The sequence below is a fragment of the Eriocheir sinensis genome, chromosome 1 (assembly GCF_024679095.1).
Source record: "Eriocheir sinensis breed Jianghai 21 chromosome 1, ASM2467909v1, whole genome shotgun sequence".
Classification (NCBI taxonomy): Eukaryota; Metazoa; Arthropoda; class Malacostraca; order Decapoda; family Varunidae; genus Eriocheir; species Eriocheir sinensis.
This window is the reverse complement of record NC_066509.1, coordinates 42,017,811-42,030,101: the sequence shown is the minus strand read 5'-3', so window position 1 is coordinate 42,030,101 and position 12,291 is coordinate 42,017,811. Positions and strand designations below refer to the sequence as shown.

The 12,291-nt window shown below is 44.8% G+C and overlaps 2 protein-coding genes across 2 annotated transcripts in view; both read right to left on the bottom strand.

Annotated features, from left to right (window-relative positions):
• LOC126996859 (zinc finger protein 391-like) overlaps positions 1 to 2,686 on the bottom strand; it is a 96,229-nt gene extending 93,543 nt beyond the window's left edge. The window contains exon 1 of the mRNA XM_050857770.1: positions 2,623 to 2,686. The gene's annotated coding sequence lies outside the window, so the exon portion shown is untranslated. The remainder of the gene's footprint in view (positions 1 to 2,622) is intronic.
• The window catches only part of LOC126996865 (uncharacterized), a 30,779-nt gene extending 19,627 nt beyond the window's left edge, over positions 1 to 11,152 (bottom strand). The window contains exons 1-3 of the mRNA XM_050857776.1: positions 10,752 to 11,152; positions 1,558 to 1,678; positions 1,013 to 1,196 (exon numbers count right to left, since the gene is read on the bottom strand). Of these exons, the coding sequence (XP_050713733.1) occupies positions 1,013 to 1,196; positions 1,558 to 1,678; positions 10,752 to 10,851 (405 nt within the window). The 5' untranslated portion in view covers positions 10,852 to 11,152. The remainder of the gene's footprint in view (positions 1 to 1,012; positions 1,197 to 1,557; positions 1,679 to 10,751) is intronic.
• Between the last annotated feature and the right edge of the window lie 1,139 nt (positions 11,153 to 12,291).

The window sequence follows — 12,291 nt, the reverse complement described above, 5'->3', positions numbered from 1 at the left end:
CTTTGGGAGCCATTAATAATATTTTAAATAACAGCAGGATATATGCTGAACATTAGAAAAAGGCCAAAAAAAGGCCAAAATAAGGTTGGCCTCTGGACCTAAATTTTTGAAGGTCATTGTACCTCTAAAAAAGCCAAATTGGCCTTTTAAGGCCAACTCTGGCAACCCTGCTCGGTAGAGGTGGGTGGGCATGTCTCGGGGCAGCGGGGTGTCGTGGTCTTGCCCCGGCGGCAGGCAGGGGGCACCGTCAGGGCCTGGAGCAGACGTGTTAATGCTTATGTGTGATAGCATTGCGGGGGATGAATAAAATTATGTGCACAACAAGGGGAACGGTGTTAAGGTTAGAAACAGAGAGACGGTTGATTTGCGGGGGATACATTATGTAAGGAATGCCTGTTTTGTTCACAGTAGAGCTAGCAAATGTTGCAGCATAAAGAAGGGAGATAAACTTGTGTGGTGGACTGTTGCAAAAAATTAAATGTTCATCTTGTGTAAGGATCTATAGGAAGGAAAGAGACTTGAAGGTACGACAAGACATAAAGAAGGGAGACAGGCGTGTGTGTAAAAGACCAGATAGTTGAGAGACCACCATGTGTGTGGGGCAGGATGAGCTCTGGCGGCTCCGGGCTGCTTTGAGTGTCCAGGGAGATGCTCAGGTAATTGTTGCGCAGCTGTTGGGGAGGAACTGGAGGTCAACAACACAGAAAAAGAAAACTACTACTTGATGAATCCTAGTTAGTCATTGAGTTAGTTAGCTTGACTAAAATAATGTATGCCAGTATTTTCAGACGTTTCCGCCTCTCATGTCACCGATTTCTAAAGGCCAGTAAAAGAGATTGGTCGGAATCTAATGAGTGTTATTGAGGTTCATTTTATAGAAAGGCTCAACAATACCAGGGTCATAAAACTGCCCTCGAAAATGCCTACGTACAAGTCCTATGAAAGCCTTGTTAAATCTGAAAGGTTTAAGAACATGACCCCAAGACACACTATTGCCACCACTCTGTCCCACCTTCACCGGTGTCTCCATGAGCTCTGAAAAATGCTTCAAGATCTGGGCGAGGTTCTGGGGGGAGGCCACGTCGCTGGGGCCCCTGAGGAGGCCCAGCACTCGCCACCACAGCACCACCGCCGCACCGTGCCACCACCACACATCACCGAACCCTGCTCCGATGACAGTCCTCCCTCCAGGGCATCTGATGGAGTGAAAGACAGAAAGAGTAAGGAAAAGAATACTTGTAGGAGGAGTGGAAGGTGCTGTAGTGTGCTAGTATTTCTGAGACAAGATATAAAAGGACAAGAAGTGCTCAGTAAAATATTCAACAGGAGACTCAAAGATAAGTTCACAGAAGGAATAAGGAAACTAGGACTTGACAGAGGTGTTGACATTTCCAGGCAGAAGGAGAAGAAGGATGAAAGTAAAGACAAGAAGTGCTCGGTAAAATAACACTAGGTGGAGGAGAGGAAAATACTGAATAGTTTTAATATTTCTAATGAGACAATGAAGAAGGATAAGAAAGGTAAGAATTAGTGCTGGGTAAAATTCTCCACACTCACCGATGCCGGCTGTGTTTCCGCCCAGCTCTGTCCCCATCAGCGAGTCGTTCACGGAGGGCGACTCGGAGCCTGATGATGGCAATTAAAGGGGAGGGAGTGCGCAAGTCCTCGTTTCCGTAACCTGGAAGTACAAAGTGAACGGTCAAATAAGAAACAGAACTTCAACCAAGAAATAGCTAGAAAAAAGCAGGGAGAAAACAGGAAGAGGAATGAATCGGCAAAGTTCTGTGAGTCATCCCCAAAGGCACTCTTTCATCCATGTGATAGGGCCTCCAGGGGCGTGGGGTGTGAAGGCAGAAGAGGTGGGCAAGTGCGGTACTTAGTGCGGTAGTACCACATCACAAAAAAAGTACCGCACTACCGCAAAATTTCTGAAAATACCGCACTACCGCGGACCGCACTAAAAAATCCTGCGGTACTTTTTTGCGGTACTTGAAAACTATCGAAGACGACATTTGCAGAGCGGCATGTTTTTTTTTTTTTTTACGGTGAGTCGGACTCAATCAGTCAATCGGTATCAGTCATCAGAATCAGTGATTTAATCATTCTGACTTTTCAGTTATTGTTCAAAATCAAATACTAAATAGACAGACTAAACTACTACACTGCGAGTCTTCTTTAAGAGTGTGGAGGTGGAATTTTAAGGTGAGGGCTTGGTGGATTATACAGAGCAGGAAAGGAATAGCATTGCACAAGTGGGGGCACTAGTGGAGGGACATCAGGGGATGCTAGTGGGTGGATGTGGTAATAAACCTCTTCAAAATAGGTGGAATGATTTGGACTGGTGATAAAAAAAACAATACGCAGGTAATCAACGACATGGCAGCTGATTGGGTGGATGAACATTGGGCGGATTATTGTTATTATTATAATGGAGGTACAGAAGAGGAAACTGTTGGGTGGACGTGGACCCCAGGAATGGCTGGAGTGAGTTAGGCTGGTTAGGTACAAGTAAACAATGCACACAGATACTGGCATTAAAACATATCCTGACCCTGAAAACATCGCTCCCGAGCCTCAACACAGACTCACAGCCTTAACTTCACCACAGTGCACGACACTCACCGTCACCTGAACGACAAGTGTCTCCGCTGCCTCCACTCCGTCCCCACAGCCTTCACACGCCGGGTTCCCTCCTTGACTGACAACTGTTCTCCTCCTCTCCTCCCTCTTGCGCTCCCCCTCCCCTCCCCCTTCCTTTAGGATCGGTTATTCCCCCTTACTCCTTCTCCTTTCTTTTTTCTCTTCAACTTCATAACTATCACTACTTCCTCCTCCCGCTCCCTCTCCTCCCACTCCCTCTCTATAATATACTAATAACCCCTTTTCCCTCGCCTTCTCCAACTACGTAACTATCACTTCACGTCTTCCTTCTCCTTCGACCTTGTTTCCTAATTACCTCCTCCTCCTCCTCCTCGTTCCTTAGTTCCCTCCCACTCTCCTCCTTAACACTTGCTGCTCCTCCAACTACATAACTATCCATACCTAACCATCATTTAACTACTCCTTCCTCTTCCTCCTAGTTTCATTACCTTCCCTTCCTCCTCCTCCTGTTCCTCCTTCCTAATAATTTAATAACTCTCCTCACCATTCTCAGACGTCAAATTCTCTTTGCAAATTAGCGTTGACAAGCGCTAAGTCGCTCCTCTGGCCAGGGAAGTGAAGGGGAAATCAAAACTGTAGTGGTGATAGGGATTAAGACGCCAGGCTGCGAACGGACCAATTGTTTTCCCGCGCTGTGCTTGTATGGGCTATAAACGACCCCCGCAGAGGTGGACATGGAGTGTGTCAGGGCTCTCGGGGTGCAGGCAACAGTCCGGCTACAGCTGCATCTTCTGGTGGATAAGAGGAGGTGGGAGATAGTGTTACAGCATTGTAAAAGAGGAACAGGAGGAGGTAATGAAATTAGGTGGAGGAGGAGGAGGAGGAGGCGGCGATAAAGAAACGAGGACGAAGAAGAAATGCTAGCACGCTGGTTTTGTTTTCCCGCCTAGCTAATCAGTGACAGCCTCGCGGTGATGGGAGGTCAGGCAAACGAACACCAATTTATAAGTAAGCAAGCCACGTCGCCTGTAACTGGAATGTGTCTGAGGTCACTATTGATTTCACGCAGTTGTTTTGGAGTGAAATTGCATAAGAACTCAAACTCGTCCAGTAGCTAATCATGTTTCTATTATCGGCACTGAACTGTTTTTTTTTTTTTACAGCAAAGGAGACAGCTCAAGGGCACAAAAAAGTAAACATTAACAAGAAAAAAGCCCGCTACTCGCTGCTCCTAAAAAGAACCCAAAGAGGTGGCCGAAAGATAGGTCAGTTTCGGGAGGAGAGGTGTCCTGATATCCTCCTCTTGAAAGAGTTCAAGTCATAGGCAGGAGGAAATACAGATGAAGGAAGATTGTTCCAGAGTTTACCAGCGTGAGGGATGAAAGAGTGAAGATGCTGGTTAACTCTTGCATAAGGGTTTTGGACAGTATAGGGATGAGCATGAGTAGAAAGTCGAGTGCAGCGGGGCCGCGGGAGGGGGGGAGGCATGCAGTTAGCAAGTTCAGAAGAGCAGTCGGCATGAAAATATTGATAAAAGATTGAGAGGCAACATTGCCACGGAATCTAAGAGGTAGAAGACTATCAGTAGGAGGAGGGGAGTTGATGAGATGAAGAGCCTTTGACTGTCCAAAAGGGCTATGTGAGCGGAGCCCCCTCCATACATGAGATGCATACTCCATACGAGGGCGGACAAGGCCCCTGTATATGGACAGCAACTGTGCAGGGGAGAATAACTGGCGGAGACAGTACAGAACGCCCAGCCTCGAGGAAGCTGATTTAGTAAGATATGAGATATGAGGTTTCCAGTTGAGATTTTGAGTTAAGGATACACCGAGGATGTTTAGTGTTGAGGAAGGTGATAGCTGGGTGTTGTCAAAGAACAGGGATAGTTGTTTGGAAGATTGTGTCGAGTGGATAGGTGGAGAAACTGTGTTTTGAGGCGTTGAAGGACACCAGGTTCTTCTTGCCCCAATCGGAAATAATAGTAAGGTCTGAGGCTAAGCGTTCTGCAGCCTCAGCCTTGAGTCGTTAAGTTCTGAAGGGTGGGTCTTCTATTAAAGAAGTTGAATAATGCAGAGTGGAATCATCGGCGTAGGAATGGATAGGACAGTTCGTTTTGGAAAGAAGATCATCAATGAACAACAGAAAAGAGTGGGAGATAGGACAGAACCCTGTGGGACACCACTGTTAATAGATTTAGGGACGATCAGGGACCGTCGACCACGGCAGTAATAGAACGGTCAGAAAGGAAACTGGAGATCGAGGTACAGAGAGACGGATATAAACAGTAGGAGGCGAGTTTGGAAAGCAAAATTTTGTGCCAGACCCTATCAAAAGCTTTTGATATGTCCAGCGCAATAGCAAAAGTTTCACCGAAACGGCTAAGAGAGGATGACCAAGAGTCAGTTAAGATAGGAGATCACCAGTAGAACGCCCTTGCGGAACCCATACTGGTGATCAGATAGAAGGTCAGAAGTGGAAAGGTGCTTTTGAATCTTCCTGTTAAGGATTGATTCAAAAGCTTTAGATAGACAAGAAAGTAAAGCAATAGGACGGTAGTTTGAGGATTGGGCGGTCACCCTTCTTAGGGTACAGGCTGTATGAAGGCATACTTCAGCAAGAAGGAAAGGTAGATGTTGACAGGCAGAGGCGAAAGAGTTTGACCAGGCAGGGTGACAGCACGGAGGCACAGTTTTAAGGACAATAGGAGGCACTCCATCAGGTCCATAAGCCTTCTGAGGATTGAGGGCCAGAGAGGCATAGAAACATCATTTTGAAGAATCTTTATAACAGGCATAAAGGAGTCAGAGGGGATGAGTAGGAGGAATATGCCCAGAATCGTCCAGAGTGGAGTTTTAGAAAAAGTTTGAGAGAAGAGTTCAGCCTTAGAGATAGATGAGACAGCAGTGTTGCCAGGACTGAGGAGTGGAGGAAAGATGAAGAAGTGAAGTTGGAGGAGATGTTTTGGCTAGATGCCAGAAGTCACGGAAGAGTTAGATTTTGAACAGCAAACACACACACACACACACACACCACACTCACACTCACACTCACACTCCTCTCTCTATTCTTATTTCCCTCTTATTCTTTCATTCGTTGCCATATTTGTTAGTTTATTTGAGTGTATCTTCATATAATCTTTTCCACCCTACGCAGACCTCCTCCTCCCTCCCTCCTTCTTTCTCCTCCACCATCTCTCTGGTTCCCTTGTTCTACTCTCCCTCACTATTTTCCTTCCTTGCTTCCATCTTTCCAGTCTCCTCCTTCATTTCCCTTTCCTTCTCCTTCTCCCTCTTTCCTCTTCTTCCCCATCTCCCTGACACCTATCCTTTCCTTCCTAATTTTATATCGTTTCATCCTCCTTTCCTCTTACTCCTCAGTCTCTCATCTCCTCTTCCTCCCTCCCACTCTCCTTCGTCCATGGTGGGTTGAGATAGATGCCTGAATGTCAAATGATAGAAAAAAAAAATTGTGTTCGGAGAGAGAGAGAGAGAGAGAGAGAGAGAGAGAGAGAGAGAGAGAGAGAGAGAGAGAGAGAGAGAGAGAGAGAGAGAGAGAGAGAGAGAGAATGTACCGATTACTTTTTCTTTTTTTATGTTACGTTCATGTTTATTTTTTCAGTATAGGCTATAACTGTAATTCTTATTTTAATTCATACCTTTTCCGTTCATAAATTATATTCAAAACACACACACACACACACACACACACACACACACACACACACACACACACACACACACACACACACACACACACACTTTCGGACTGTGGAGTTTTTAAATAAAAAACGGGAAAAAATTCTTTGAGGGAAAAAGGAGGGGGAAAAGGGAAAATTATAAGAATGAATATAACAGAGGAGAAAAGTAAATAAGAGAAAACAGAAAAGGGAAAAGAAGTGAGAAATTAATATAAAACCAAGACACTGGAAAATAATAAGGGAAAGTTATATAAAAAAGGATATTGATAAAATTAATATAAAACAAACGCAATGAGCGGCAAGAAGGGTAATGAGAGCAGTACAAAACAGTAAACCGTTAAGAGAACAAATTACTCTTAATGACACAATCTAAGGCTATTAAAAGAGATTCGGATACTGTATTTCTGCTATTGCGGTGGGTTTGTTATGATTTTTGAGGCTTTTAAAATACAAAGATCCAAGCGGCTGGGGAGGAGGAAGAGGAGGAGGAGGAAGAAGAGGAAAGAGAGGAAGATTGAGATGGAAACGGAGATGGAAATAAGGGGATGAGGAAGAAAGAGAAGAAGAAGAAGGAGATTGAAACAGATGAAAAGAGGAGGAGGAAGAGGAGGGAGATGGTAACGGAGATGGGAAGAGGAGAAGAAGAAGAAGAAGAAGATGCAGACGGAGATGGAAGATGAAGCGCCCGACAGGAATATGCAGTAAGTAAAAACGAAAGAAAGACGAGCAGCGTGAGAGATGGAGGAGACGGCAGCGATGAAGGGAGGAGCGAGGAGAGGATGGGAGAGGAAGGCCACGAGGGACACACAAGCCAGAGGGAGTCACGGGAGCGAGGAGAGGATGGGAGAGGAAGGCCACGAGGGACACACAAGCCAGAGGGAGTCACGGGAGCGAGGATGGGAGAGGAGGAGAGGGACACCAGAGGGAGTCAAAGGAGCGAGGAGAGGATGGAAGAGGAAGGACAGACAAGCCAGAGGGAGTCACAGGAGCGAGGAGAGAGGATGGGAGAGGAAGGACAGAGGGACAGACAAGCCAGAGGAGTCACAGGAGCGAGGAGAGGATGGGAGAGGAAGGACACGATGGACAGACAATCACGAGGGAGCCACTGGAGCGAGGAGAGGATGGGAGAGGAAGGCCACGAGGGACAGACAAGCCAGAGGAGTCACAGGAGCGAGGAGAGAATGAGAGAGGGAGGACACACAAGCCAGAGGGAGTCACAGGAGCGAGGAGAGGATGGGAGAGGAAGGACAGACAAGCCAGAGGGAGTCACAGGAGCGAGGAGAGGATGGGAGAGGAAGAACAGACAAGCCAGAGGGAGTCACAGGAGCGAGGAGAGGATGGGAGAGGAAGGACAGACAAGCCAGAGGGAGTCACAGGAGCGAGGAGAGAGGATGGGAGAGGAAGGACAGACAAGCCAGAGGGAGTCACAGGAGCGAGGAGAGGATGGGAGAGGAAGGACACGAGGGACAGACAAGCCAGAGGGAGTCACAGGAGCGAGGAGAGGATGGGAGAGGAAGGACAGACAAGCCAGACTGAGTCACAGGAGCGAGGAGAGGATGGGAGAGGAAGGAGAGGAAGGATAGACAAGGCAGAGGGAGTCACAGGAGCGAGGAGAGGATGGCAGAGGAAGGACACACAAGCCACATGGAGTCACAGGAGCGAGGAGAGGATGGGAGAGGAAGGGACACACCAGCAAGAGGGAGTCACAGGAGCGAGGAGAGGATGGGAGAGGAAGGACAGACAAGCCAGAGGGAGTCACAGGAGCGAGGAGAGGATGGGAGAGGAAGAACACACAAGCCAGAGGGAGTCACAGGAGCGAGGAGAGGATGGGAGAGGAAGACACACAAGCCAGAGGGAGTCACAGGAGCGAGGAGAGGATGGGAGAGGAAGGACACACAAGCCAGAGGGAGTCACAGGAGCGAGGAGAGGATGGGAGGAAGAACACACAAGCCAGAGGGAGTCACAGGAGCGAGGAGAGGATGGGAGAGGAAGAACACACAAGCCAGAGGGAGTCACAGGAGCGAGGAGAGGATGGGAGAGGAAGAACACACAAGCCAGAGGGAGTCACAGGAGCGAGGAGAGGATGGGAGAGGAAGGACACACAAGCCAGAGGGAGTCACAGGAGCGAGGAGAGGATGGGAGAGAAAGGACAGACAAGCCAGAGAGAGTCACAGGAGCGAGGAGAGGATGGGAGAGGAAGGACAGACAAGCCAGAGGGAGTCACAGGAGCGAGGAGAGGAGGAAGATGGGAGGCGAACGACGACGAAGATGGAAGGGAAACAAAAAGAAAAAAAGAAAAAAACTCCTCAATATTAGTGAATGAAAAAAACGAGGCAAGAAAATATTCAAGATATAGACAATTGGGATGAAAACAAGGAGGAAAATAGAAATAAATGTGTAAGTATAAAGATGAAAAACAAGAAAAATACACTAAAAGACGTATAAGAGATGAAATAAAATACAAATGAATGAGAACAAGGAAATGGAAGAAGACAAAAAGAGAAAGAAATAAGTCCCCAACGAAATACTCCCCCCATCAAAAAAAAGGAGATACAATGACAAAGAAGATAAAAGAAAGGAGGAAGAAAACACGCACGTCACAAAACATTTTAAACACACACAAGACAAAGAAATCTAAGATGAATGGAAGGACTGCATGGACGAAGAAAGTGATGATGAAGAATTAATGAACCAATGAAAGTAGAACACGAAAAATTATGAAATTATTTTCCCCAGACAGCAGCAGAGCGAGTGAGCCTCACCCAAGACTCCACCCTGGCAGAGGTGGTGGCAAAATTCCCACCTCCTCGATAAACTCCTGGTAAACTGACGACATCCTCTGACGGGCTCACCAGCCCGTACCCTACCCTAGGAGGACAAATCAATAACATCTCTCGTCACTTATGCGATATTTTTTATCATCGAAGTAAAATACGCTAGGATTTTTTTTTTGCAAAATCTCCATACATTCTCACGCACCAAAATGGAAAAGTAGCTGTTTACGCGCATGGCCAAAAAAAAAAAAAAAAAAAAAAAACTTAATACTCCTGACCAAAAATCCCAGAATCAAGAAATCACAGAACAAAAAGAGCGGCTAATCACACTGACGTGATTTCTTCATGTATGAATAAAAACCCACACTGGCAGACAATAGTTATATTTTTTACCAAACAGTTTCGGTGGACACTGCCACCATCTCCAGTGGTGTAAAGGAAGAGTATAAGTAGTTACAAGGGTTTACAATTCTCCTTATATACACAACGGAACGAGTAGCCTACCTAAGTATGGGAGGGGCTGGACAGAGAGGGAAGGGTGCGTTCGTCAGGTCTGGGGAAAAAATAAAAACCGACCCATCTTGTCCTTATCACGTTTTTCGTTTTTGTTTTTATTTATCAAGTTGGAGGAACTGGCGGTCGAGCTGATTTTTAATGAATCAATCTTACTGCACTGGACGCTGAAGGATGTAGTTTATTCCATTCTCGCCCTTAACTAACTTGTTTACACTTACTATAACAAATGTTGTGTGCCATTATTTCTCGTCTGAACGTATCATCAATCAAAAACAATTTAGATTTGGGTTTTGGTCCACATTAGTAAAGCCAGTGAGTATTTTGGAGCACACATTTTGTCGCACACCTAATTTAGCAATGTGCATTGCCTAGTCGGGAGACCAACACTGTATCGCATATTATAAATGGGGTCTGACCAAGCTATTGTAAGTATTACATCTTCATTTGTAACAAAGAAAAGTTTATCTTCATGAAGCCAAGCATTTTATTCACTTCGTTGCATCAATGCATTGCTTTGAAAATTTGAGGTTTGACAATTTTGACACCCAGGCCCTCGGCACACTGAACGCTTTTGAGTTCAACGCCACGCTTTCATAATCAAACTATTTTTTGTACCAATCGGAAAACCTGACACTTATCTACATTAAGTAAATGGAGAACCTGACATTTTATGCAACCTTCTTGGAGGCTTTGTCTTCATCAGTGAGGGCATAATTACCAGTCTTTGTGTCATCAAATTTACTCCTAAGATTACCGAGTCTAACGTCAACGTCATTGATATAACTGGCCAAGAACCGAGCCCTGAAGGACACCACTAGTGACGGGCATCCACTCTGAGTTAAAGTAATCTATAGTTACTCTATGCTGTCTGTTGTTCAACCAACATGCAGTCCATTGGCATACTTTACCGTCAATACCTAGCTGCTTTTTAAATTAAGTAATTTATGGTGTGGAACTTATCAAATGCTTTCCGAAAATCAAGATAGAATATATCCAGTGACTTGGTTACTTTATAAGCTGAGAAAGAGGTCGTCATAAAAGGTTAAATAGGTTCAACGAACATGATCTCTTGTTACGGAAGCCATGTTGAGAATCCTTAATAAATGAGTGGCTTTCATGGTAACTCACAATTTTGTCTAATTTGCTCTCGAGTAACTTACCTACTAGTGAAGTCAGACTAATGGACCAATAATTCTTAAAAATCGGTGTTACGCAATCCATTTTCCAGTCAGAGGGGACGAGGTCTTGTCGCAGGGACATGTTGTGGCCAGGCTGCCAATTCAGGGTTTGTAAAGTCTTCGTAGTCGCTGTAAGGAAACTGGCGTCATATTTGAATTACTTTAGCCTATTCTCCTTTCATGTTAAGCCCTGATAAGGCTACATTAATAAAGGTTATATTAATTAAGCGATGCATGGTGCACATTACTAAGAATTTGACATGCTGTACAACGAAATTATAACTTTTTCTATAGATTGACGCCTGAAATACACTGCGCAGTGTAATGTATTTCTTATCATTGACTAAAAATTGGTAAATAAGCATTTGAAATTCACACTGCTTATTATTGGGTACTGAGCAAGACTTGAGCTCCAGGGCTATATCAGAGAACAGCTTTAGCAGACGCTTGTGCTTGTGGCAGTCAGCATGTCCAGGCTGGGTTGGGCTTGATAAACTGTCCTGGAAGTCAATAAAAGGGTTAATAGGTGTGTGGTGGATAGAATGGTGGATGGAGGTGGAAGACAGGAAATACCCGACACCTGAAAGCAGAGGGACGAGTGCCGGAGAACAACTGGAAGGCCGTGGGTGACAGGTAACTGTCTTACAATAGGCTGGAAGGAACTGAAATGGCACCAAATGGCTGGGTGGAAGATGGACTGAATGGAGATGGAAGTTGAGGTGGACATTGTGGATTATACGGAGCAAAAGACCACACAGCAAAAGTTAAAAGTACACATTTCATGAATGCTAAAATGATAAGAAATGATTGTGTATTCACAATCCACATACTATTTTTGGCCAGCATTACTATAGCATTTACACTATTTAGAATTATAACTATCAATTAATATTCATAGAAATGCACTTTTTTTGCCAGCATTGCTAAGCTCTTTAAACTAAATTTATAAATATAAACTAAATACTCATAGATATCCATTGACTGATTTTAGCCAACATTTCTATAGCTTTTTTTTTTACCAACTTATTGATTTCAATCTTAATACTCAGAAATTAATTTACACAAAACATTAAAAAAAAATTGAAGGTTTAAGATACTTCTAGGACTGACTGGAGGAAAAGCAGATTACTTTACACAAAACATTAAAAAAAAAAATGAAGGTTTAAGATACTTCTAGGACTGACTGGACAAAAAGCAGAACAAATTCACCCAAACGTGTCAAATGAAAAAAAAAAATAATAAAAACTTAGGGAGTCTGTGGACTTGACAAGGCAGCTCAGGGACCCAGGATTGATCTCAATCTTAATAATCAGAAATTACTTTACACAAAACAAAAACAAAAAAAAAAATTAAGGTTTAAGATACTTCTAGGACTGACTGGAGAAAAAGCAGAACAAATTCACCTTGTCAAGTCCGTGGACTTGACAAGGCAGCTCAGGGACCCAGGAGCAGGGCAACCTTCGAGTCTTACGGGGGGGCGTCACGGGGCTGGAGGAGACTAGTAGAAGTGGGTTGGGCTGGA